At 40.3% G+C, this 26,443-nt stretch overlaps 1 protein-coding gene across 1 annotated transcript in view; it reads left to right on the plus strand.

The window, feature by feature from the left end:
* The first annotated feature begins 5,600 nt into the window (after positions 1-5,600).
* Positions 5,601-26,443, plus strand: part of SPHKAP (SPHK1 interactor, AKAP domain containing) — a 63,934-nt gene continuing 43,091 nt past the window's right edge. Inside the window, exons 1-2 of the mRNA XM_030954776.1 lie at positions 5,601-5,653; positions 23,258-23,360. Coding sequence (XP_030810636.1) covers positions 5,613-5,653; positions 23,258-23,360 — 144 coding nt within the window. The 5' untranslated portion in view covers positions 5,601-5,612. The remainder of the gene's footprint in view (positions 5,654-23,257; positions 23,361-26,443) is intronic.

The raw sequence follows: 26,443 nt of genomic DNA on the forward strand, positions 1-26,443 counted from the left end.
ATCAGTTACATTGGTATTTGAATTTTCTTTTCAGCCTCTTTCATATTTTCTTTTTTTTCTACCTGCCTATTGACATGAAGGAAAAATAGATAGTTGTTATTGATAGCTACTATGAGACATGTTTAGTATTTCTTTTGACTTAACCTCTTTTTCTAGGGACATACAAAATATACTACCTATTTAAAATCTAACTGCTCCCAGCACTTGAAAATTTCACCCAGGAGAACAGCCAAAAATATGAAGCCTGAGGGAAACACTACACTGGAGGATGGCAGCTAGAATTTAGATAAAATTTCTAAAAATAGTTTAGCAATGAAAAATGCCGGTGATTATCAGGAAGACTCAGATTTCCAGCTCTTATTTTCATTAATTCTTCAGAATAATCTAAAAATTCTACATGCATTCTGAAAACAGAGCTTACCCTTCTTACCACAGCCTCTTAAGTAAGCAGCAGCATTCTGGACAACCTCTGGAGTGACAGGAAAGGACAAGAGCAAGCACACAGCAGTTGTAGACTATATTCTCACAGCTTATGGGACATTAGGTTTGGATGCTCAGAGAACAGGGGAAGCCAAAAGCATTTTTTTCATCTTTATCAAAAAACCCAGGGCAGCATAATGAACTCAAAGAGCGTGTTTGGGAATGTGTCACCTTCTGTCTGCTCTACATGCATCATCACCTTCAGATGCCTAGAAGATTTCAGTTAATGCTACACATGATGGCTCATTGCCTACCAGCTGGTTATTATCATCAGCTTCTAGCCCAGTTCTGAATAAAATGAGTGCATTACTTTTGACCTAAGAGGAACTGTATGGCTCAGTTTGAGCTTATTGCAAACACCAGCTCCTTTCCCTGTGGAATAATACAGTTGAGATCGGCTGGAACCCTCAGTCACAGGAGCTCTCTAGTTTACTGGAATGAGAGTGACAACAAGCTACTCAGAATTTCAAAAATCTGGGACCAGCCTATTATTCTTGATTTATCTTTCAGAATTTAAATGCAATCTCTTTGCCCTTTCTCTTCCCTCATCTTATCCAGGGACGCAGGTAGGCTGAAAATAGAGTGAAGGTTTGGGAGCTAGAGAGAGACAAGCAGACAGACTGAGTAGGTTTAATATTTAAACTTGCCTATTAACTCAGAAAAATGAGGTTATGTTAGAAAAAATTCTCTTTGTAGTTGCAGATATGTACATAGGTGAAAAATAAATCATCTCGCACCCATCCCCTATGGCAATGAGCTGCATTTATTAAACAGGGAGCCATGTCACCAGTTTGGAGTGAAGCAACAAAAAATTGTTCATTCTCTTTTGACTACATTCAACAACTATCTTGGCCAGACAAACTTTCTCTAAAGCTCCTGGCCATTGTCAGTAAGAATCTTGTCAGGCAGATCTGTTCTGATGAAGATTAATTAATCATGCTACTTACTTGCTGCAATATTATGACGCCTCTTCAGTTCTGGTTTGTTGACCGAGGGTGCTTCAGTCACAGCCCAAGTACCCACCTCAAAGGGAACAGAACTTTGATAGGCAGAACAAAACTTTGTCACTGTAAAAAACTCCAAACCTAAATCAAGTCAAAGCAACAAACAAAACAAACAAACAAGCTACTGGACAACAAACTTTGTCTGAAACACATTAAGATACAAAAGGTAACAACCTAATCTTCAATGCAAACAATTTAACCAATGCAACTCTACAAGCAAAATACACCTGATATTTTGGGTAAAAGAGGTGTCCCTCTACTGTGTCAGTACTCAATCAATCTACTGAACAGCAACACAAAGAGAATTATGCAACCTCATCAATAACAAGTTCATTGCTTATGCACAATAATCAAACACACGGTAATACGGCCAGCTGTAATATCCATCTTGGTAAACAAACATCTAGTAGACAAATATAAACCCTGCTAGATGGCTTATATTTAAAAAACTTTTCAGTAACTACAGGACAACCATGTAGAACCCCTTTAATATTCATTGGAAAAGAGATAAAGTTTAGTTGTAAAGGACTAACTAAATATCCATCAAAACAGTTGTGTGCACATCAATGGCACAGCAAATATGGGTGAGGAGGATAAGAGAGGTTCATCCTAAAATACCTGTTGATTAGCACTAGTGTCCAAAGGCCCCTATTAGGATTAGGTGCTGCTTGTCCGAACTGCATCAATTTTTTTTATTATGTAAGAGAGATGGTCCCTGTACTTGGGATTTGACAATACTGTATTTACTCTGGAAATATTATGCCTATATCCAAAAAACGCCAAAATGCTGACAGTTTTTTGATCCTGCTTTTTCAATATGCTAAGCTTTCCACCTCTGTACTTTTAATTAGGAGAGTTTTGTACAAGGCAACTAAAGGACAAGCAAAGAGAAGTGGAAAGAAAAATTCTGTTTCCTCCCGTCCCCTACAACATTGATCTATACCTGAGAATACCATCCAGCTGCAGGGTCAGTACTGAGTTGTAGAGTTCCTGAGACAAACCAAGTCATGCCTAAGCACAGTTTTTGGGGAGAGTTTTTCACTGCAAGTGAACAAAACTTGAAATCTAATGAAGCACAGAATCATACAAAGCACAGAATCTTCTGGGTTGAAAGAGATCTCCTGAGAGCACTTAGTCCAACCCCACAGCCCAGCAAATTCAGCTACAGCAGGTTGTGCAGGACCATCTCCAGATGGGGTATGGAATAGGTCAAAGAATGGCTGAAGTCTAATCAAAGTCCTAGTGTAAGTTTGGCTCCCTCTGATTTTCACGAATGACTGACATATTTTCTTAGGAGACAGTCAGCTTGGTTTGGTGCTATTGTTTCAGTTTCTGTCAGTTCAAACTAACAGCTCTGCAGCAGTTTCTTCTGCTTCTTTTCCCAACAGAAGGACTGACTATTTTTAAGCAGCCCTTTCTTATAAAAGCTGAAATCAGCAAAATCTTAACAACTGGAATAGTCTGTACCCTTAAAACATAAGAATATTGTATTCTGTGGCTATAACCTTCTGTCATCCAGGATGGGAACAGAGTCCTAGGCTGACACATAAAAGACAGTTAAGTAAAATGCCACAGTATTCTCTTCCTGGTGCCAATTCATATCTAAAAGCTGAGAGAAAAATACACTCCTGGTGACAGCTTTGAAACAAGTCAATGTGTGACAGTAATCAGTTCTCTTCTGTCAAGTTGGATTCCAGAATAAGAATAATTCTTTTTAGGCTCTGTGCCAACATTGTCAAGGAATAAGAACAAAGCCACAAAGTAGTACTTGGCTAAACCTCTCAGAAATGAAGACTATGGGCTTTCAGTGAAGAGGGGTGCTGGCTACCTGAGAAAAGGATAATTCTGGTAGATTGCAGAGAACTCAAACTGTAATGGCTGGCTCAAAGAAGGGCTCTGAAACAGTGAGAAGAAGCAATAGAAAAGGACAGGTCTGTGCAACAGGTTTGTGGAATTTTGGCAGGATGACAGAAACAGAAAACAAGGATTTACTAATGCAAAGAAAAAAAAGAGAAGAAATCAAATTATGTACGAAGAATCAGGGGGCTTCACATAATCTACAAGGATACGATAAAAACAAAACCAGTACGTTGGTAATGTCAGTGTTATCTGCTGGAGCGAGGGACTGATGAATCGAAGTGTTTATGATAGAAAAACCAGGGTTCAGAGGCTTATCGCATCAGGGAACAAAAATCAAACATAAAGGTGAGACTGAGCAACATGTAGTCTCACCCCTAAAGAGGGAAAAACCTTCCCTATCTTTTTCTGTCTACGACCTTTTGTCAAATCACAAGAGCAAAAAATATGAAATTAGAGAGTAGAAAACCTGTTATGAACTTCTGGAGTGACAACATCACTGAGAGAAAATGGTAATTTCCTTTCTCAGTCCCTAACTGAAGGTCTGCCTGTCCTTCCCCCCCACAACAGAAGCAAAAGACTTTAACAATACTGAAGAAGCTGTTCAGCAAACCCAGGCATGCAAATGTGAAAACCACATCTGTAAAGCATAAAAGGCTTGACCAGCTTTAATCAGTAGCCTAAATGCAGCCCAAGAGACACCTAGGTAGCATCACAGAAATCAGGGAAGAGACCTCTGGACACCATCTAGTCCAACCCCCCTGCTAGGCTGCTGTGTCTTTATTTCCTCAGCTTCTCCACTTTACATTTAAAACCCAATCCTTCTCTTTGCTTTGATTGACCTCTAACTTTAGCGACCATGACGTAGCTGTTAGCCTTTCTGTCTCTAATGTCACTTCACATGCTGACAGAAGGTGTAATCCACATCCTTAGCACAAAATCTTGAGACATTTAAAAATTAAGATGAAAATTCATCCTCTTGGTTATGTGGAAGTCACCAATAACAAACCCTTCAGGTTTCAGGTAGCCTCTCTTAACAACAAAAAGTGTTAATTCAGAACTTAAATGATACTGTGCCTCTAGCCAAAGTTGGTTATGAAATTTCCACACTGTAAATTGGAACAGAGAACAAAACCTGATTTAACATACAAAATAATTCTCTCCTCATGCCCCAGGCCCTTCCAAAACTCACTAAACTTCACCATTTCATAATGATGTGCCAGGTAAAGGGAATAGCAAGGTGTAGAAAAGGCAAAAGAATGATGTATTGAAAGAAGAGAAACACTGAATCTTTATTGCAGAAAAAAAAAGGTTGTCCAAACATGGATTTATTGCCATTGCCCCCTGTCCTTCCTCTTTGTCTTTGAATTCACTCAACAAATCTCTGAACAGAGCACTGACTAGAGAGCAGGGCTCACCATACAGGAGTCAAGCTTTCAGTAGCATTTGTAGATTTGTGTAAGCTCTTGCCATGGTTTTACAGCTGGATTCCTGCTGAGTGCTTGCTACGTAACTAACAGAAGCATAATACTCATCAACTAACTGGATAGGGCATATCTTGGGCTTTGACCTTAAGACTAAACTTATTGAAAACAAATCTCAGCAGAAGTGGAATCTTGCCAGGAACTACAAGGCGATACCAGTTGTCTCCAGCCCTCCAAATTTCACACCTGAGGCAAAAGGACTCCTCCTGAACCCAGGAGGCTCTGGGTTCAAAACAATGTTTGCACCGTGCATCCAACTCTTGTGAGTCAAGTGCTTTTAATCTCTCCTTTCATGACTAAAGACAAGTTCTAATCATTTGTATTGCACAGATCCTCTGACATGGCTATGCAAACACGATAGAGCTGAACCTCAACACACTCGGCATTTTCCTGAAAAGAAAAAGCAAAGAAACCAGGAAAAGTTTGCTGAAAGTAACCAAATAAAATAGTCTGCATTAGCTCAAAACAAGACGTAAGTTGTAGTTAACTCTAGGCTCCTTCTCTAAATGCTTGTGTGTCACATCTGAGACAGCCAGAATGCAATCCCCGTCATTTAAATCACATGGTTTACGGGGCTGGGGCTCCAGGAACATCATGACATTCGTAACGCGGACTCGGCAAGGATCGCCCGTTTCTCTCTGGAGCCAACGAGCACCTCGCTGTCACATCCCCGTTCGCACACTGCAGCCAGAGCACAACGCCAGCAACTTCTGCAGCCGTCCTGAACTCCCGCAGCCGCCACCGCCGCCGCTCCAGCGAACAGCTCCGACCGGCTGCCGCCTCCCGCATGTCCCGGCCGGGCTCCGGCTGCCAGGCAGCGGTCCGCAGGTGCGAGGAGAGCGGGGCACGGCGCTGCCCTGCGGGGGGGGACGGCGCTCCCCGGGCTCCCTGCGGTGCCGCGCTGGGCCCCGCCGCAGCCCGCACCCCCCGGGAGCGCAGGGCCCCGCGGGGCCCGGCCGCGAGGGAGGGCCGGGGGAGGCGGCGGGGGAGGAGTGAGGCGGAGGGCAGGGCCGGGAGGCGCCGCAGCGCCGGGGACGCGCCGTCGCTGCCCCGACACGGCCGGAGCGGAGGGTCCCGCTGCCTTCGCCGCCGCCGCCATGGCCGGGCGCCCCCCGCCCGCCGCCCCCAGGTAGGGCCCGCGCCCCTCCCCGCGCGCCGCCGCCTGCGCGCTCCCGGCCGCGCCGCTCGGGGCCGCGCCGCGCGAGGGCGGCCGCGGAGCCGCCGGGTGAGTATCGGCGCTGGGCACCGCACGCTGCCGGGCACCCCGACCGCGCTCTCCGCGGCGCGGCAGCCCGCGGGACGGACGGGGGTCCCCGGCCTGAGGAGCCGCGCTCGGGTTCCGCGGTGCCCGCGGCGGAGCGGAGCCGCTGCCGGGCGCGGAGGGGCTCCGGGAATTCGCGTGCGGCCGCGGAGGGGCGGGCGACGCGCCGCACCTGCCGGGAGGTGCTCGGTCACCCGCCGCGGCTTTGCCCCTACGCCTAAAGCAGGAACTAGAGGGCTTTTCTTACAGTAGAAAGAAAAAATAGCCATTGTCGTCTAAATTCGCTCTAACAGCTGGTTCTCATGCCGTAGCATCGAGAGAGAGTCGGTAAGTTAATTAGTGCTTAATGATACCTTTAGGATGTTGTGCTTAAATCACTTCGACGCGTGTCCGCTACCTAGTTAATCAGATTGCTTCACGATGAAAGAAAAAGCTAAAAATCACTGTAGTTCTGTTACCCTGGCTCCACCAAACGCTCATTTATAGCGGTCATGAAGAACCGATTAGCGCAAAACTTCCTGCGAGACGGAAATGGATGTACGGATAGCAGCAGCCTACCGGAGATGCAAGATGTGGTTAAGCATAATTTTCAACAATCGCAAGTAAATTGCATTTTGATAGTAGCAGGCAGACAGAAGTATTATAGAAATTGTACCATTTAAAACTATCATAGATAAAAAGCATATGTTGTCAATTATTACAATTTGTTTTGGTTTAGTTCCTCCCAGTGCAATGTCTAAATGAGTCGTAAAAAACTGATAGAAATAAAGTTTGAAGAATGCACAACCTAAAAAGAAAGATGGTGAAACGATGTGTAACTACCTAAACACACAAGAGGAACTACTTGGGGGAGGGAGGGACAATGACACCTGAGTGGGTGATAATTACTTTGAGGAGAAATTGCTTCTATTTACTTGAAGGAAACAAAAAGCTTTAAAGCAATCCCTTAGAGAGACTGATTGAATAGTGTTTCATATCAATAAACGTTTACTGACCAAACCTTAATAATGCTTTTGCTCTTCCATCTGAATTGCCTGATCAAGAACTAGTCCTTGCCAATTTCTCCCTTGGCACGTCAGGGTGAAATGAAAATTATTTAGCTTTGTATTTTTTGTTATTGATCATGACAAATAATTTTTAATGCATTTTTAAACTATGAATAACAAAGAGATTATAATAACTTTAGTATTTTATGGGAAGTCACTATCTGGAAGAGAGAGGGATACAGACTTTAAGGCAAGAGAGACTTTTAGGTTATCTGACATGACATCTTGTCTTTCACATTCTACAAAAATTGGGTACAATGCAATCTTGACCCCAAGACAAACAGATATTCCAGCAAGACAGTCTTGAAGGTATCAAGAATTGGACAAGCTGCTGCTTTCTTTGCCTATGGTCTTGTTCTCATTGTTACAAATTTACCTCCTCACAAGCCTACAGTCATTTTCTAACTCCACTATTGTTGCTAAGCTTTTCATCACTGTGTTTAGAAACTGAGGAAACCAGTCCTAGTCCATTCCAGAGCTCTGCCATCTGGTCATCTCTTCACCTCTGCTATAGGCCTATTAACCCAGATAAAATTGCCTATTTCTGTAGCAGGGCCAAGGCTAATCTTATTCATGTGAGCAAGGTACCTCTTTCATCTTCCTGAAGAGTGATTCTCTTCCCAGAGCTTAAGCAGGTCAGACATCCCTACACCAAGGGCTGCCATTCTCTCATTTATCTCCTGAGGCTCACTGGTGACAGCTGCTTGTTATTTGTTAATCAAGGTAACCCCCTTCCTTGCTGAAACTTTAATTGTAAGCTTTCTGTCTGGGAGTAAGGAGCACAGGACTCCAAGAAAGGTGACCAGAACAGCAAGTAGTTTATTCAGGTCATTCCTGTCTTCATCAGGAAACCCTGAATTAAAGAAAAAACGCACATCTGGTCAGCCATGGGATAGCTAATTTGTCATCATACACCTGCAGCTCATTATGCCCGCCATACAATATTTGGGCAACTTTTAATTGAGATGTAGTCACAACAGCTCTTGAGAAATACAAACTTTGAATGTCAGCATTTAGGAGTTAGCTTTACTGACCTCACCAAAGAAAGTTTTTGCTGTCAAACTGTTAGAAATCAAGGATATTTTTCGTTTTCCTTACAGAATCCCTTCAGGCATTAACCTCTTTCTGTGACTGTTTACGCCTTATCTCAGTCACCTACACATCCCTTCCTCAGTCGAGGCCACAGCTCTGCCCTCTTGCTGTCACACATCACCATCACTTCCAGAGCTCAAAAACTCAGCTGCACATCAGTTCCTGCTCAGTGCCTTCCCTTCCTTTGGCTTCCATAGCTGGAGGCAAAACCATAAGCCCTGGGTTGGGATGCCAGCAGTCACTGCAGAGCAGTGCAGGCAAGTGGCCTTCAGGCTTCTGATAACTGAGCATTTCCAGCAGCAGCTTCTTGCAGTAAACACTTAGCCTGGGGGTCAGATGAGCAGCTGCACAGCACTGCACAGAACTGGTAGCTGCCACTCTCCCTTCAAGCAGCATTTTTGAGGCGTGTTGCAGTTGGGGAGCTGGAAATGTAATCTGTAAGGATTTATTTTTTGGGTTTTTCGTTTGTTTGTGGTGGCTGGTTTTGGTTTGTTGGGGTTTTTTATGGTGGAGGAAAAACATCCCCACATTAAAAAAATATACCAGCTTGTACTTTGCCTCATGAGGTGGGAGACAGGAAGAAAAAGGCATGAACTTTTTACATATGAGGCAGGAACTTCCTTGTTTCTGGCCCCCGTGTTAGTGACTATCTGGGATGCTGCTGCTTAAGGACATACAACCACCCCCTTCTGTAAAACTGCAGTTTTTCTGCTCAAGCTTATGAAACCAAACCTATAAACATATGCAGTTTTATGTATCTGAAAGAAATATTGGCTGCCAAATAAAAGTCTTTCAACATGTCTTTTGGACTGGAACCTGCTTTCAACACACCTTTTGTGTAAATACTAGAAAGAAATGGAGGAATAAAAGTGTGCTTCAGTTCAGAATTGGGGACAGTAGTGGAGCTTAGAAGCAACATTAGACTGAATAGTAATTTGGAAAAATTAAAATGCCTGTACATTGAACAGAGATGAGAAGTAGCAGGTTTTACGTTTTAAAAAGTGAAAAGACAAGTCCAAGAATAGACAAGTTCTCTCTATTTCTGAGAAATTGCTCTGCATGTAATAAAAAAAGTGTTAAATCACCAACACAAAATTATCTTTGCTACATCTCAGAAATACCTGGTGTGGCACAGAGTGCCCAAAGAATGGCTAGGAAAAGCCTTTCTGGTTTTACAGGATCCTGGTGGAAGCCAAGCACTGTTTACATTTGATGAACGTGCTAGGGCTGACCACAGATGTAAAGAGGTAAATTAAGAATTCAAAGCTGAGAAGAGATCCACAAGCTGTGGCTGTATCAGAGCTTCCTTACAGGCAGCAGGCATGTGGCACACACTCAGTGCTGCTGGAATTTACACTGTCACAGACAGAGCTGACAGCTGCTCTTGTGCTCCAGCAAAGCAGCCTGCATCTTGTATAACAGAGAAAACAGATTTGGTGGCTTTGAACTAAGATGCTTTTAGGAATGAGTGAAATAAAACTTTGATCCTTTAAGGAGACAAGATTGCAGGCAAAGACTCCACAACAGCCATGGGAATAAGCTAGAGATAATTCATTGGAATAAATCATTAAAGAAAAGAGAATGCCAACAAAAATACAATAAACAGAAAAGCAACACATAAACAGAAATAAATACTAAACATTTATTCTGAAAAATTACCAATGATGAGTGAAATTATGCAAGTGAAGAGGAGCAATGGGTAGTGTTTGGTGGGACTGACCACATAGATCACAACTTACAGGTCTGTTCTCCATATTTTTCCACCTCTGTGAGTAAAGGAAAACCAAATGTATTACAAATCTTACTTAAATTAGAGAGAGCAAATAAATCCCCTGAACAAGTGAGTAATGTCAGAACTCCCATTATCAGGAAACTACATGCATTAGAGCAGCAGCTGGCGTCACATATGAGGATGAAATTTATATTTCTGCACTCGTGCAGAACCAGTACTGCAGCCCAACCAGAGGAATCAGTTTAATACTTGCTGGGTATGCTTTTTATTTGCAAATTAGCAGATGAATGTACCAGATACTATGAGTGTAGCAGCCAGAAAACTTACCTGATAAGTTTCAATATCACTAACTTCTTCCAGTGTTAGTTTCAGTCTCACTGGTGGGAATTCTTCAAATGACGTGCTGTGCCCTGTTTTCATGGGCAATTACTTTAAGCAGTTCACTAACCTGGCTAACCTGTGTTGTTAAACATAGACAAAATTCTCAGAGATGTTTTCTTTCAGTGAGGTCAGGGGAGGAAAAAAAAATCAGCTAAAACCAAAAGGAATGTAAATTGTCAAAGGTTGTAAGTCTGTGCACAAGGGATCTGATCCCTTGAGAAATGGGACTGTGGGTGAAGGGAGGAGAGAGACTCATAGAAGTAGTAAAGAAGTTAACTATAGACTTTCCATGCTTTGTTTCACTGACCCACTTGTACACTACAGTGACCAAACCATACTGCTATGTCCAGGCTTGGCATCTCCATTTCTTCCTTATTTAATCAATCCCATCTGGTTTGAATTCTCTAATCCTGCCTACCCTCGCCTCCCACATGAATTTCTCACTGTTTTGCTGAAAATATCCATTAATGTCCTCTTTCAGCTCCGGCTCTAATCCCGTGCATCCCTTCTCCCCTTTGTGGCTGCAGTGGTTGCAGTAGTGTCAGTCACTCTGTTCACACTCTGCCTATGCACACCAACCCTTCTCGTCCTTCTGCAAGCACTAATAGCCATGTAGTTTTGAGCATTAACTCAGAAGTGCAGCAGGCAGCTTTAGTTTTTTCTCAGAAGAAGGAGAATTAATTAAACTTCTACATCAAAACAATAGTTTTAATTACCAGCTCACTGGATAAAATGCAGCAGCAGCTCCTCTTTTCTCCTGGTGTGTTGAGCAGGCTCTTGCCTGTGCTCTCTGGGGAGAAGCAGAAAGGGGAAGCTTGCCTAGCAGTCACGGGGATGAGGCACTTTGAAAAACTTCATCTCTCTCACTGTCTCAGTACCAGAAATTGGTGGCTGCTCTTTCCCATTTTTTTAACCACCTCTTTGCTTATCAGTGGATTTGATAGTGCTTCAGACAGCATGTGCAGTGCAGCTTCCTTCCTCCTGCTTCACTGAAAGAGAGAAAAAACCCTACTGCATATTTCTGGTTGTCTTTTAACCAGAACTACAAAGTTAGCATGAGCAGACTAATACTACAATATCTGGGATTAATTTTCTGCCCAGAATGAATTTTAAAACTTTTTTCAGCCTTGTCAGCCTCTGGATTGTTGTCATTAATCTCTTTAGTTTCCCTCAGTAATTTTCTTCACTTCAAGACTTGCCTGGTTATTATTAAATATCTAGCTACTGCCAGAGCCCACGAGACGCAATGAGTAGTTATCAAAGTTAGGTTTCCTCTTGGTTGTGGCATCACAATTTCTTTTACATCTAATTATTCTTGACTGCTATGTAAGAAAGTGTCATTTGTGAGTCTTAATTAAATTTAATTTATCACTGAAAGAAAAAGTTATTTTCTAAAACTGCTAACACAGGACTTGATGCTGGAGTACGTATTTTGCTGCTAGTGAAATTCACAACTGGTCAGCAAGTCCTGTATAACCCTAGGCAGTGGCTTTTGAGACTGAAACTTACCCTTTATGCACTGTCCTGAGCTGGCTCCATGCACTTGCAATAACTATCTTCCAAGTATCATGGGAGCTTTTTCATTTTCTGGAAAAGTTTTGATCTATTACCTGAATTGCTGGGAAATTAAAATTAATTGAACAAGTACATTGTTGTGGTGTAGTTAAAACTTTCTAAACAGAAAGATGCACAGAATTTCGTAGGACTTACTTGTATTTTCTTTCAGCAGTGAAAAATGTGTATGGTCCTCGTGTAGTCTCTGTGAGATTGCATAGTTATGAAAATTTCATGTACAGGCCTTCCATCAGCCGTGGAGCTGTTCATTACATGCAGTGGCTCCTCAGAATATTAAAGGGAGAAAGGAACGACTCTTAGTTTTCAGAATTGTGTTTAAATCAGGTCCCAATCCGTTTCCCCTAAGATGCATTTATAACCATCTGTGCTATTTCAATTTGAAAAGAGAAGAAATCAAATCAGCAGGGTAATGTTTCAACAACATACTTATAGATTGTTCCTCTTCTATGTTGTCAGGGCAATGTCCTCCTTCTCAGTGAAAAATGTGTATTACCATTGTAGACATCTAATAAAAATGAACAGGTCATTTATTTTTAAAAGGAAAAGATTTGCGTGCTGTGGTGTTGAAATGAAAACCTGTTATCCTCACATAAACTCTGGAAAAAGGCTTTCCCCTCAACTGGAATAAACAAAATGCTTCTTGAATATTTAAAAATACAGAAGTAATAGCACAGCTCTTAGGGAACTTAGTTATAGATCACATTGTATGTGCTAAAACCTTCAATCCTAAGCATAATATATGTCATAAATTCAGTGAAGTCCAATGGTCACTTTATGCACTTTCCCAGAGGTAGCATATATGACCTGTATCAGTGTTTACATGATGTAATTTAAGGTTAGTATAGCTACCAAACACAGAGTTTTGGTACTTATACAAATACACCCATACTTCTGAGATTTTGGAAATCTCTGCATTATGGAACAGTGTATATGACTATAAGAGAGAGGTGTCTTTTGGTACTAGCAACAGTAGCAGGTTTTTATTTCATACTAGAAAAATTATTTCATAGTTAAGTACGTATTTGTTGAGTGCAACAGGTGATTTTCTGATTCAGAAGGCAAGGCTTTTAAGGCATCACATATAAGAAAAATAATTGACTACTGAAAAAATAGCAACAGACCATAAACAAGTAATATAAATACAAATACTAGTCCAAGTCCAATAATGAAACAAACAAAGAGGCTGTAGGACTGGATTTACTTTGCATGAATTGCTTTTGCATACACAGAACCAGGCCTCTGTGTTACCTGTGTCTTTCTGTAGCTGCAGTTGTGGGAACAAGTTAACCATGTCAAACCCAGGTATCACAACATTTCATAATTAATCTGAAGTTCATTGCAAAGCAGTGGCAGTTTGTCTACATCATGCTACCAAGGAATTAATTAAATTAATAACATATTGACCTGATTCACTGTTAGACTGCCAGAGATAACCAGTCCCATGTTCATTGTAGAGTATGAAAGGCTGTAGACTTTAGAGAGTAGAAATAAGCATTCATATTGCCAAAAAAGCTCAAGTTTCGTGGACTGAAATCTCATGCTTTTTTTAAGCTGGTATAAGTGAGGAAAAGTTGTGAATGTTGCCTTCACCTACCACTCAATCCTGTTCATCACATTACAGTCCATGGAAAAAAAAGGTTTCACAAATTGAAGCAAGTTAAACCAATTATAATGTTTGCAGTATCTTGACAGAATGGCCCAAAAATATGTTTTATCATATCAAAAGCCAAGTTGTTAGAGGCAGCTTCATTTTGTTCATCTCTTCCAATGTTATCATGCATTTTTAAAAAACATACTTTTAAGCTAATGAGTTTGAGATTTTTTTTCTCTCTAATCACAGACTGTACTCATTGACATATTCACACAGCATAAAAATTGGTAAGATTTTTGTTTCTTTGGGATATTAGTAGCAAATCAGAATTGTTCAAGAATCTTTCAGGCATGTAAAATATGTTAAAGTAAGATCTGTTGTGAATAAACCATGACAAAATGTATTCTTTGGCATTAAAATAAGCAGAATGTACCCTGACATTTTAACTCGTTTACAAATGTAACTGCAGGTGGTCATAGAAACAATACTGGATTAAAGAGAATAGGAAATTTCTGTGAATATTTCAGATGAAAATACTTATTTTTAGACCATTGTTTTACTTTTCTAGTATCATTAGTCAAGGTAAAAACATTTTGCTTTCTGAACTCTATTATAATCCTAGACAATGTTTTGGAAGGTTTAGCAGGAATCTAAACCAACTTGGTTTTCTTGCAAATTGAAAGGGCTGGGGAAAATAATGAAGTTGAAGAAATACATGCATTCACTAGAAATAATACATTTGCTGGATAGGTACTTTTGAAAGTACTTTAGATACTGTTAAGGTAAAATATTTCCCATAATGAAATTCAGTTTAGTAGAGACCAATATCCCAACTATATAGTGTCATTTTGACCACTTTTATTTTTAATGCATAGATATGTTGGTATAGGTGCCTGTCAAAGGAACTGATTACAATAGGCTACAAATTGCCTTCATTTTACAGCTGTAGAAATGATGTTACAATTGGGCAGTGTGATTACTGAGACCAGAGGAAGAAGAGCAGACTCTCTGTAGAATATCAACCAGATCTCCTGGCCTTGCTCACAGCAACAAAATCTTGGTTCTCCTGTGGTTGAGTAGAAGGGATGCATTCAAGCATTTGGGTTCAAAACACCTGCTTAAATCTGTTCTGCCAAACAGGAGATCAGAATGTCTTTGGTGGCTCCCAAAATACCTGCAAGCCACCATTGTGTTGAGGGTGAGGCTAATCTGCCTGTTTCACCTGAAGCACTCCCTCCTTCACAACTGAGAGCACCCACACAGGCTGACCTGGCTATTTATTTGCTGGTAGGAAGTGTCACTGTCCCTGTGGGTGACACTGGTTCACCTAGTGCATGCCTGAGAGATTCCTGATAATAGGAATTCCTGATAATAGGAATTCCTGATCACCTCATCATAATTTTCTTCCTCTGCTCTGATTGACTTAGATCACAGAAATGCTTCTCTCCCCCACCTCCCACCCCAAAAAACAGGGGAAAAAGGAAAAGAAAAAAGAAGTTGTCATGCTTTACTGATCAGTTCTGTGGCTTACTGGTGGCTGGGGAGTCTCCAGACATTTGGAATAAATATTTTTTTATCATTTCCTGTAGTATTCAGAGATATTAACTTTTGTGATATGGACAGGTGCATCTTCACAACACTGAAGTCGATTCTCATGCTTTGTAACAAAGAACACTGTACATCATGATACTGTAACACTTGGCTTGTCATATGCCTACTTTTTTGTTTCCAAGGCCCCAGGCTGTTCTATAATTCAAATTCTGTTATGAAAAATCTGGTTTTCCAGTATCAGTAGTCCATTTTCACTACCAGTTTTGCTGTTTATGTTTTTAAAAGTAGCTGAAAGTGATGCTGCAACAGTGTGAGATTCCCAAGCTCCTATCTTAAATATCTGTATTTAGGTACAGACAGGACCCCCTCCTTAATCTCATCATTCCAAAGCCAGATTTATTATTTCTGTCAGAGGTGGTACAAAGAATTTCAGTGTCTGCTGAATATTAGGAAAATGCCATTCAAAAGAGGAAAGTGATGTTCACCTTCTGATCACACACATAATCCTGACTACCTACCACATTTCAATTATGTTTGTACAGTCTATTTGATTTGTAATCCATCTAAAAAGGAAAACACACGAACAGCTAGCAAGTTTTGATTAGCTGCACATTTTCTATTCAAATAAAATCGTGGCATATGCATTTACTTCTAAGTTACGAACATCTTTGTCACATTACCCTTCCCTTCAGAAATATTCAATATCTGTCTTGAATGTAATCACTGAAAAGATTTTATAAATTAAATTTGAGATCTTTAGAGGATGACCTTTAAAAAAATTGTCAGATAGTGAAATACTTGTTTGCATGTGCTGTGCTTTGAGGCTTGTTTTGTCAGTATTTTACTGTTGTTGCTCTGATGCTCCAAATGAGAATCACATTTGTTAATGACAAAAGCTGGTTGAGAAGCTTGTCTGTGATGTTTGGCTATATAATATAAATAGGATGCCAAAAATACTTAATGAATGAGTTAAGGTGAGATTTACATCCTCCACTTAAAAACACTGGTGTCTTCCTGTGTGGTGTTGCACTGCCTCTCCAGAGACTCCCAGCTGACAGTTTGTGCGCAGCAAAAGGATGAGAGGAGCAGCCAGGGAGCACAAGTTGTTTGTTAGATACAAGAAACAGATAAAACAGGCTGTGAAAAATTACCCAGTGGTTTATGGCATGACAGCCTAATTTTCAATGTCTTTGATTTCATCCTGAAAAATGCTGTGAATTTCTATTTCTAGCTGAAATCTGTGGGAGCTGCTTGCACATTTGTTATGTATTTAAATTGGACCAAATTTCGCCACTTTCCAGCTGTGTCACAATGTTTTTTCCATTGTTTTTAAAGGAGGATCAGATAACATCATACATTTCAGCTGTTACGTTGTGCTGCACTGACAACACATCCTATATTAAGAATAGGCATTGCCATCAAAAATGCAGAAATAATATCAATTTCTTAATAAATACACAATCATGAACATTTTTTGCCAGAATGGACAGTTATTTCCTCTTTTGTTCTCCTTTCCACAGCACAAGGACCAGTAGTGTTGTACAGCACACCTACATACGCTAGGTGAATAAGGGATTTTTTGTGGGACATCTTTTTAAGAATATTTCAGATCTTATACTGGTTTTTGCTGACTTAGTAGGCTGAAATAGTAGCAATTCTATTGCTTTGCTGTAGAGGAAGTGAAACTGCCTTGTTCTGATGTTTCTGTGATACTTGTGCCTGTATCTCTCTAAAATCCTCTTCCCAATCAGCACTGCTCACTTGTTATGTGTGTGCAGACTAATTGCTTAAAGAATCCTTCCTTTAACAAGATTTCTTATCTTTCCTGCAGTCAAACCCTCAGCAGAGCCTTAGTTTCCCACTGGCTGGCACTCCAGACCTGAGTACAAACTCCTTGCTTTTGGGGCAGAAAAGCAAGAAAAGCAGTCTGAGTTGTCTTTCAGTCCATCTCCATAAGGTAAAGTCTTTTAGCCTTCCCTGCATTTAAGGGTCTGTCCTTAGTCTTTTCCAAGTCAGTCCTTCTTCTTCAGCAGAGCTTGCTGGTCCCTAGCTGTTGATCCAGGTCATCTTTTTGTACCTTCTAAAACACCCTCCACCTCAGGAGCCCAGCAGCAGTTCCTGTTACCTGTGAATTGTGGGCGTTTCCCACCAGAAGAGGTCTCACAGTTCCTCCTGTTCTTTCCTGTAGTTTCCTCTGACTAAGGTCCAAGGCTGGAAATAAGGAAATAATAAGGCAAACTTCCAGAACTTCTTTATGGAAGTTTTCCTTATTAAGTAGCCATTCTACCAACAAAGGTCTGTCTGGAATTGGCTTACAGCCATGTCAAATCCAGGGGTAGGTGGGGAAAAGGCAGGATGTCTATCAGCTGTGTGCAAAAGCCACTTTTATATTGGGCTGACTCTCTGTCAGTAAATTACTGACCATCAAAAGCCACCAGCCCAATCATCTGTTGTTCAGCTCCTGAGTGCCAACTCTTTGATTTGATTGTCAGCTCTCTGAACTGAATATATCCTGCCATAGCTATTGAATGTGGAGGAGTTTGTCAGACTTGTACATAAAGTTATTTTAGCCTTAGTAATTCAATCAGTAAACTCAGGAAGGAAGGAATATTTCTAAGTAGATCATAAAAAATGTAGTTAGTTTTGTTTACATTTGTTCTTCAGTAAAACTGTTGTCTGTTCTTTTATAATATTTTAAAAACATGATTTGAAAGAAGGCTAATGATTGCTACTGCTTACAGAGACTTACAGATTTATTTACTGGTTTATTTTGGAGGTCATTCAGGGCTCTTTGGGCATTGTGAAGTGTACCTCAGCATGGATTATCTTTTCTCTGTATCTGTTTTTCATCAGTATCTAGCTAAAGACCTGGTCTTTTGGCAGCTATATCACTGATAAAAATGAAATGTAAATCAAGAGTACCCAGTAGACACTATGAAATGAGAAATCAGAATATAAAGCATTTAAACTTCTGGTCTTTTTAGTGTGCTCATCTATAAAACCCAATCCCGTACCTGTCAGAGTGCACAGACAGTGAAGGGAAGTATTCAGTATTTTTGTTTCCCATGAAGCCAATAGCAGCCATGGGAGACTGAAAAAACTCTATTAATACCTTACAAGATGCAATCCTGACATTGCCAGTGATTATATTCTGTTCTTGAGTTCCAAATCCATAACAAAATCAGAAAGACATTTGAGATATTTATAGAGCATCTGTTTGACTAACCATCTGTGCTCTGATTGAAGTATACACATTGTCCAGGCTGAATCAAAACCATTTATATGGATTAGAATAGTAACTTTGACACGGTTACATCTAAAGATTTTGCTCCTAGTGACTTTGCTGACCTGTTTACTTACAAAGGTAAATTTTAAAACTGTAAAATTTGAAAGGTAGAATGAGGAAAAAGTATGACTAGTCTGTCCACTTCAAACGGCTTTGAAGTTAAGAGATGCTGTTTGAACACTGCATGCCTTTCAAAACTGCTTCTTGCTTAGGGTCTGGATTAAGCTGGCTGCCTTTCTCAGTTGCTCAGTAGCTTTCAGGTTTATTTGGGAGGGTAGAAGTAAGAAGATGCTAAGGTATTTTGCTCCACTTTCACTTCTCTCATATTTCTATTTCAAAATGAGATTCATCCCTTTTTTGTTGTTCATGAAGGCCACTACAGATATTAGCAGAACAAAAGAAATGTAGCTCACTATAGCTTGGCATTAATTGCACTGAGAAACCTCCCCGTGTTCATTCAGTTTGCTTCATTCAAGATTATTTTTTCATGGTTCAGTATATTTTCTATGTTCAGAATTCCAAGATTAGGAGTCATAATGAGAAGTGAAAAAGCAGCAGATTGTAATATGATTGATTTAAAAAATATATATGTAATGGTCACTTACTATTTATTGAGATTGCTGCTTAGGAATGATTATTGAACAGCAAGTTTTGGAAGCTGTTTATGATTTTTCACGATGGTAGGAAATTGAAGTTTCTGATACTGTTCACAAGATTAATTTTCTTTAGTGATAACCTGGGGAATTCTTTAAATTACCTCATCTTAGTTGATGTAGCACCATCTGCCACATCTGCAAAGGAGATAATTATTTTTAGGAGCAGCTGTGGGTTTTTTGATTAAGTCTTGAGTCATTGAGGTCAGTATTTTTGAATTATTTAACACAGGAAAGATGAAGCAATTCATTTGCATTTTGGACAGTAATACACCATGTGTTATTATTACAGTCAGTGATACAAACCTCATAGCCATTTACCACAGTCCTCTAATTTCCAGGAAATTTGTTTGTATTCTTTGTGAGTGCATATAGCTTGTAGGAAAAAAAAAGTTATCAGTTACAATTCATGAATCAGTAAGACAGCACCTGGTGGCAAATGAGTGTGGAGACTTCTCTGTTAATGTAAATACCAAAGTGAAAATTATGTACTTAACACCAAGTCTTAGGTTCAGGTTGCCAACTTCAGTTTCAAAAGCTGAATTATAGGTTAGGATCTTTCACACCAAAAGAAAACTCTCAAAATGAGCCATTCCTTAGCAGACATGGATTGCTTTGCCTGTGGCTTTTTGTGGTACCTGCAAGTCAGATGAGCACATCTAACACAGATCAGCCTTCTCCATCGCATACTAAACAAGGGAGCCAAGGAAGCTTGAGAACTGAGACCTAAAAACTCTAACAGCTTTCTTTATCTTGTAGTGAAAAGGCTCCAATCTGTGCCAGATGTCTTTTAAGTCCAGCACTTGGTGTAAGCTCTTAATATGAAGTAACGAGCATAGTACATGAATGCAGAGCTATCACTTGATGATGAGCTGGCTGCATCTCTGCAAGAGTTTCATTCTGCTTCCTGCTATTGAGGAACTAATGAAACCAGAAGCTTCTCAAAGCCAGAATATCTTTTCCCTGGAGAGTTAGTGAAAAATAGGTTTATATTACTGCCTTTGCTACAGAGCGAGAGTGGCAGAGCTGTATGGCCTGAGGAGGGTCTCTTGAGAAAACACCTGTTAAAATGAGAGCTTAGAAAGGGTACCCATGGGATAAAGAGAAGAGGAAACTTTGCCCTAACTGAGAGTTGAGATAATTGAAAAAGAGATGTTGAAAAGCCAAATCCATGTTCAGTGCTGGAAGAAAGACCTGTGCCCCTGAAATATCTGTGCAGGACCTCATACACTGCACTTCCTGAGTTACAGAAGAGTCACTTTTGTGGTGCTGACTTCCCAGCCTGCAGAAGCACAGCTGGGTGCTCATTTTCCCCTCCTTTGGCATGCATTGCTGCAAATCTCCTTTGTGTCACACCTAGTCATGTACCTCAGTGACCAGCAAGAGTGGCCAGGGGGCCCTGTGCTTCTTCTAGAAGTTGTGTAGCCATAAAATCAATAAGGAAAAGGCTGTGGAGTCTAATACTGAATGTAGCTCTCCTGTTTTGACACTTCTTTGTTAAAATTTTCTGCATTTCAGCGACTGAACCCTGACTGGTTGAAGCTGTTTGCAAGCCGTGGGAGCCCAGAGCTCCTGTCCCTGGCACAATTCAGGAGTTGAATTGCAGTGCAGCCTGAGAACAGGGGTTCTGCTCAGCACTTACAGAACGAGAGATGTGAACCTAAAAAAGAAGTTCTGAAAGTGTTAGAGATACTTGTAAATGCATTGTCCCTTGTCTTGTGAAACACAGTTGCTGATTTTTCCTGTGCTCCAAGTTGTCAGCTGGATGTGAAACACAACTCTGAGGACTGAGATAGGTGACAAGAGGAGTTAGGTTTACCAAATCTTGGGAACACCAGAGGCAGTTGGGTTTCCTGTCTGAACTTTAGTATGAGTGGGAGCTTAGTCTCATTGAAAATATTTAATGGCATTTTACATTTATTTTAATTATCGTGTGCTTTTAACAGGGTTTTCTGCATTTACAAATGAAAAGTGGGCTTATTTTGAAAAGAACACAGATTTTACAGGATTAAGAAGCTTTTAGAGATCATTTCACTTTCCGCATGACTTGGAGGAGAGCTTTACTTTGTACAGGCCATGTCATGTGCTACCCCTTGCTGAAATACTGTCTAGAGATAGCACAGATTTGTTCATACTCCAGAATGTAACTCTTCAACTACATTTTTCAGCTATGCTTTAATGTGATATTCTATTTGTAGTGTTTAGTTAAGTTCCAAAGGAGGCCTTCAGGTAGTTGTCAAGTTGTTATCTTTGTTGCCTTTAGACTCAACAGCACTTCAGTCAATTCCCTGTGCACAGTGAAGCTGAGAGCAAATAATCATTAGGAGGCCATCAGCTCCCTGTGGCAGGGCCCTCAGCCTTCCTCTCAGTGAAGAGCAGGAGAAAAGAGTACAACAGGCCTTGTAGTTCAACCTGGAGGTCAGCCTTGATCTGTAATTTTCTGTTAGATTGCAGAGGTGATGCATCTTATAAAAAGAGGCAGTGCACAGCTTCTGCTGGGAGTGGTGAGTTTTACCTCATGCAAAGGCTGCATCTCAATGTGGACTTATCAAGGAGGACACTTAACTTTTATAAGATTTGACCCTCTGAATATGAGGCTCCTACTTTAGATGGAGATAGGAAGCCAGAATTGATTTCATGTGTTTAATTTCCCTCATTCTGTTAAAGAACTTAGTATAAGAGCTATTTTGCTGTGTCAAATGCCAGAGAGATTACTGCCCAGAAATATTACTGTGTATCTATATCCTCTGAACAATGAAGCAGAGTTTTGTAAACAGGCAAAAGTCTTCTTTCTAAATACAAATGATGCTGGTATCTTCCAGAGTACTAAGTGGTAACACACTTTCCAAGTGAAGTCAATTAACCCTCTGGTCTCTCTTGTGCATCTATATTCAGTCCTCCCATGTGATTCATGAAACTTCCCCCCAGCTAGCAATTAACAAGTCCTAAATTAATTTTATATTTTTTATTCACTCTTTTAATTCCAGCACATCTAGATATTTTTTAAAATTATTATGGAATAGCACCACACACATCAGCAGAATTCTCACTGACAAAGTTCCTTACCAGTGGGAATGCATACATGCAAGGCTAGTCCTAAGCAGCATCAGGAGAAAGGTGCATGAATCTTTGAGGGAAAGGTAGCCTCAGTCATACTTGGCTCTGGATTTCAGGAAAAGAAAGTGTGAGTGGCCTCCTCTTAACCTACTGGTTTACACTCCAGTAAAGGTGACTGAGGAAAATGCACTTAGGTTTGTGCATAGCAGGACAGTCTGTTATCCCATGGGAACAATGAGAGATTATTGCTCAAGCCATGGGAACCTGGTCGCTCTTCATGGTCCATCAAAACATGTTCTGCATATTCTCATAGGTGGCTTGCAATGATTAAAAGCGCTCCAAAGACCCAGTCTGAGAAGCAAAATATGATCATGTAGGATAGTTTTCTCTTAGTATGTTCCTGTATAAATAGTCCTGTAGCACATGTGGCCTTTAACTGTGATTGTGTCATGACCAGAAGGAGATAATTAATCTTGGACCAATGTGATTATTAAACAATGGAAGATCTTTGAAGACTGGCCTGAACTATTCCAAAAAAAAGTATGAGGGTTGGTTCTTGCTGTGTATGCAAATAATTTGGCTGGGGGAACTTGATTTTATGGTTTTGTACTTCACATCTGCACAATTCCAAAATAAACATGTTTTGTTGTGTACCACTGAATCACAAAACAGAATATGTGCATGACTTAGCTTAGCCCCCGATCTACAGTGTACTGAGCTGTTCCATCTGGATGTCAGAATACTGCCTCTCCTGTTGTGTTTTTTACTTTGTAATCACTACCCCTTTTCTTCCATCCTGGCAGGTAAAAATGCTGCAAATATTTCTGTTGTTAACCAAGCAGAATTATTGCAGCAAGTATTTCATTTGCTGCTCTAAGCTGCCTGCTTCTGAAAACAAGCTAGCGCCACTTTTTACTGTGGCATTCAAGACAGACAGGTCTGGTTGTGGGCAGTGTATGCTTTCCTCTAGTCTTCAAAAGACGCCAGTCTGCTATTTTATATCCAAAGTGTGTAGCTCTGGACAGTCTTCCAAAAAGGGAAAATTAGCAATAAATAGATTAGTAACATCAGCTAGGAGAGTACAGACAGCATCTAGTATTCTAAGTTACATCTCTTTACTGACCTGTGTTTTGGTATTACTTGAGTTATTTATGTGGCTGAGTCACTGGAAAGGTTTTTGGGGGCTTGTTTCTTTTTTGTTCTTCAGCAACTTTGAGTCTCCACTGATGCATGAAGTCCCAGAGCGCCAAGGCAGCAGCACAGGCAGTTCTGCAAGCAGTTTGGGAAGCTCTGTCACAGCATGTAAGAAGGTAACTTTTAAGTTTATGTTATATTCAAAGTCAAGTATATATATAGCTTTGCTTTTTAGCTTTCAGCTTTAGTGAGGAATACAAAATTTAAGTGATACTTAGAGAAGGTTTAATACAGGAAAATAACTTAGTGGTTCTGTTATGGTATCTTGCAAGTTTTGTCTGCCTGGTCTATACTTGTCTGGTCCCAAAATGCATTATACATATATGGGAGGTAAACTCCCATAGAAAATTTCTAATTTACCTCATTATCTGACATTTCACTATATGAAATAAAAGCCATGCATAGCATGAATACCTTCAGGACTGCTCCTCAATAAATGACAATTTTCTGGGACCCAGACAGAACTTTGCTTCTTCAGATCAATACAATGGAGGGTCCTTCATGAAAAAACTTTGATTGGAATGGTTTCTACAACATGAGATGGTATAGTCTGCTATTATTGTTTCCTCAAACCAGGTTTATATGTTATAATTAATTTAATTTAGAGCATGTGGGGGGAAAAAAGTGACACATGTATGTCATTAGGAGGGGTCAAATGTCATTTTATGCATGTAGCTAATTTCAGTACAACTGATAATAAAAGGTGAAGACCTTTTATTCCTCCTTCCCAGGAGCTTGTTATGGCAGCACAGTCTTTGGGAAGGGGGCACTTCCAGAGACTACTGAGGAGGACAGGCTGTCTCTCACCTCTCACTCTGCAATAAACCTCAGAGCTCTGCTGTCTCCCACAGGCATAATTCTAGAGCTGGAAAGATAGCATTCATTTTAAACTTTCACAGTTCATTCAGTCTTCTCATAATTCTGTCTTTTAATAATGCTTTCATTGTGGGCTTGGAGTTTTTGTTTGTTTTCTGTAAGAAGAGTGGAGGATAAAACATGTAGATTATAATTCTTTTTTCCCTGTACTGAAAATCATGCACAGAAAATTTGTTAGATATAATATCATTGATATAAAATTTGTTAGATATAATATCATTGATAAGACAGATGTGTATGTTGGGACTGGACTTTTCTTCCTCACCCCAACATGGCTAAAAGATAAAATGTCAATATTTCTTTCATTTGATCAAAGGGTTCATTTGCAAAATAAACACTTAATTTTTAAAAATACTGCTGACTGTAATTGGAATCCTCATATAGACAGAAAATCTACTGTGTGGGAAAACAGCTTAAATTTTCATTTAATCTCAGAGTTGTTTACTTTATATAAGAGTGAAGGAGAGTGGCACAACAGTAAGTGCCGCCACTGCCTTTACAAAAAGGGCTCCTGCTTGGTCACATTCACAAATATCTCTCTCTTTTAAAGGGTAGCCTGCATCACATGAGCTGTTCATTGTAAAACAAGTCAATTTTATGACTGTCAGCACGCTAAAAGAAAAGTTATTAACTTCTGACAATACTTCTGACAAACAGCAGGATGTTTTGGCTTCTTTACGCTATTGTCAGAGAAAGTTTACCTTTTGTGTGTGTGTGTATGTGGAAAAGGATGAAGAGTTCTCTTTCAGCCTGTGTTAGGTGATTTTGAAGTTAGATGTGTAATTGGTGGTGCAGTGAAATGCTGTGGGCTCCTGCTGCAAGAGAACAGTTTAAACAGTTGACTTGCAGGTTTGAGTAGTTATATTTGGCATGACTGGCTCCTGTCAGGAACCATATGAGATGTAGCCTGTTACTACACAGACCAATCTAAATGAATGCAGGAGATGTGCCCCTTGATATCTCGTTTTATTCTGTATATCCCACTTTCCTATCTTTTTTGATGGGTAGTAATTAACCAAAGCAATTAAGATGTTCAGTCACGAAGACGCAGATGTTTCATTTGTGGAGCAGCGCCTTTTTAATGCTGTCTCAGTTTTAGATATTTACTGTATTTTAATGTCTTCTGATCTAAATCAGGGAGCAGGAAGCTGTTACACTAAACTCATATGCAGTATTTTCCTCTGGGAAAGAGTGACTTTTCTAATCCACACTCTGCTAGAGGCTGATTTAGTTCATTGATTCACAACACACTGAGTAGTGCTGACGGCTGAGTCTCTAGATGAGAGTGGAAAACTTTTTTTTAGAACCATGAATTACTGCTGATTTCACATTTAGTGCATGATGCAGATTCATCCTGAATTATTTTCTGAGTGTGATGATCCTGCTCCAAACCAGATACACAGCAGTATAGTGTGTGCAGCTGTCACATGAGGATGGTCAATGAATCAAATTCTGCTTTCAGTTTTCGGCAGATAGGAAAAATCCTAGCAATGTGTCAGTGGGATTGGCCCTGCACTTGTCTTAATTAAATAAGAATGAAGATAAGTACAAGACAGGAGGATGAAATTTTGGCAAGTGATAGTGTTTGCCTTAAAGAGCAGGACTGCAGACTGACAGCTGAAGGAGAAGAGGGTTCGTTTTCTTGTCCTTTGGTACAGATCACCTCAGTATATTTTGAAAAAATGCTTAAATGCAAGAATGGCAGTGGTAATATGCTGGTAGAGATACAAAGAGTACCAGTTCTCACATTGCTTTTGATTAATTAACTACCTCTGTTAATTTAGATCAACTCCTTCAAGCTTATACAATTTTGATCATTGCAGTCATATATTATTTTACTATAAGGACTTCTGTATGTTCATTTAAAAGCACGAATATCCCATCAAGTTTTCATGCATGTGCAAACTCCCACTCACTGTCTGTTACCAAAGAAATATGGCCAAAAGTTCACATGGCTTCTAGAGATACATTTTTGCACAGCAGGTGTGTGTAACCCTACCTGTTACCAGCGTTGCAGGGTAGCCCAAATTATCCTTCCTCCACAGAAGTACCAAGGGGAAAGCTCTGAGCCATATCATGTCTATATGGTCCTAATGCAAGAATTTGTGTTTCGTAAGATGGAGTTTAAACTGATCCAAGGTTTACCCTTCACTCCTGCCACCACTGGCTCAAATGTCATCTCCATCTCCTGACACCACTCAGACCTGTGTAAAACCAGACCATGTGCAAGGACACCTCCGGCACACGTTCCTGCATTCCCCCATCCCCACAGCACTGTCTTTTTGGAGTAGTTTCTGGAGCCTTTCCAAATTACTTTGAGCCA

Source organism: Camarhynchus parvulus, chromosome 9, assembly GCF_901933205.1.
Source record: "Camarhynchus parvulus chromosome 9, STF_HiC, whole genome shotgun sequence".
Taxonomy (NCBI): Eukaryota; Metazoa; Chordata; class Aves; order Passeriformes; family Thraupidae; genus Camarhynchus; species Camarhynchus parvulus.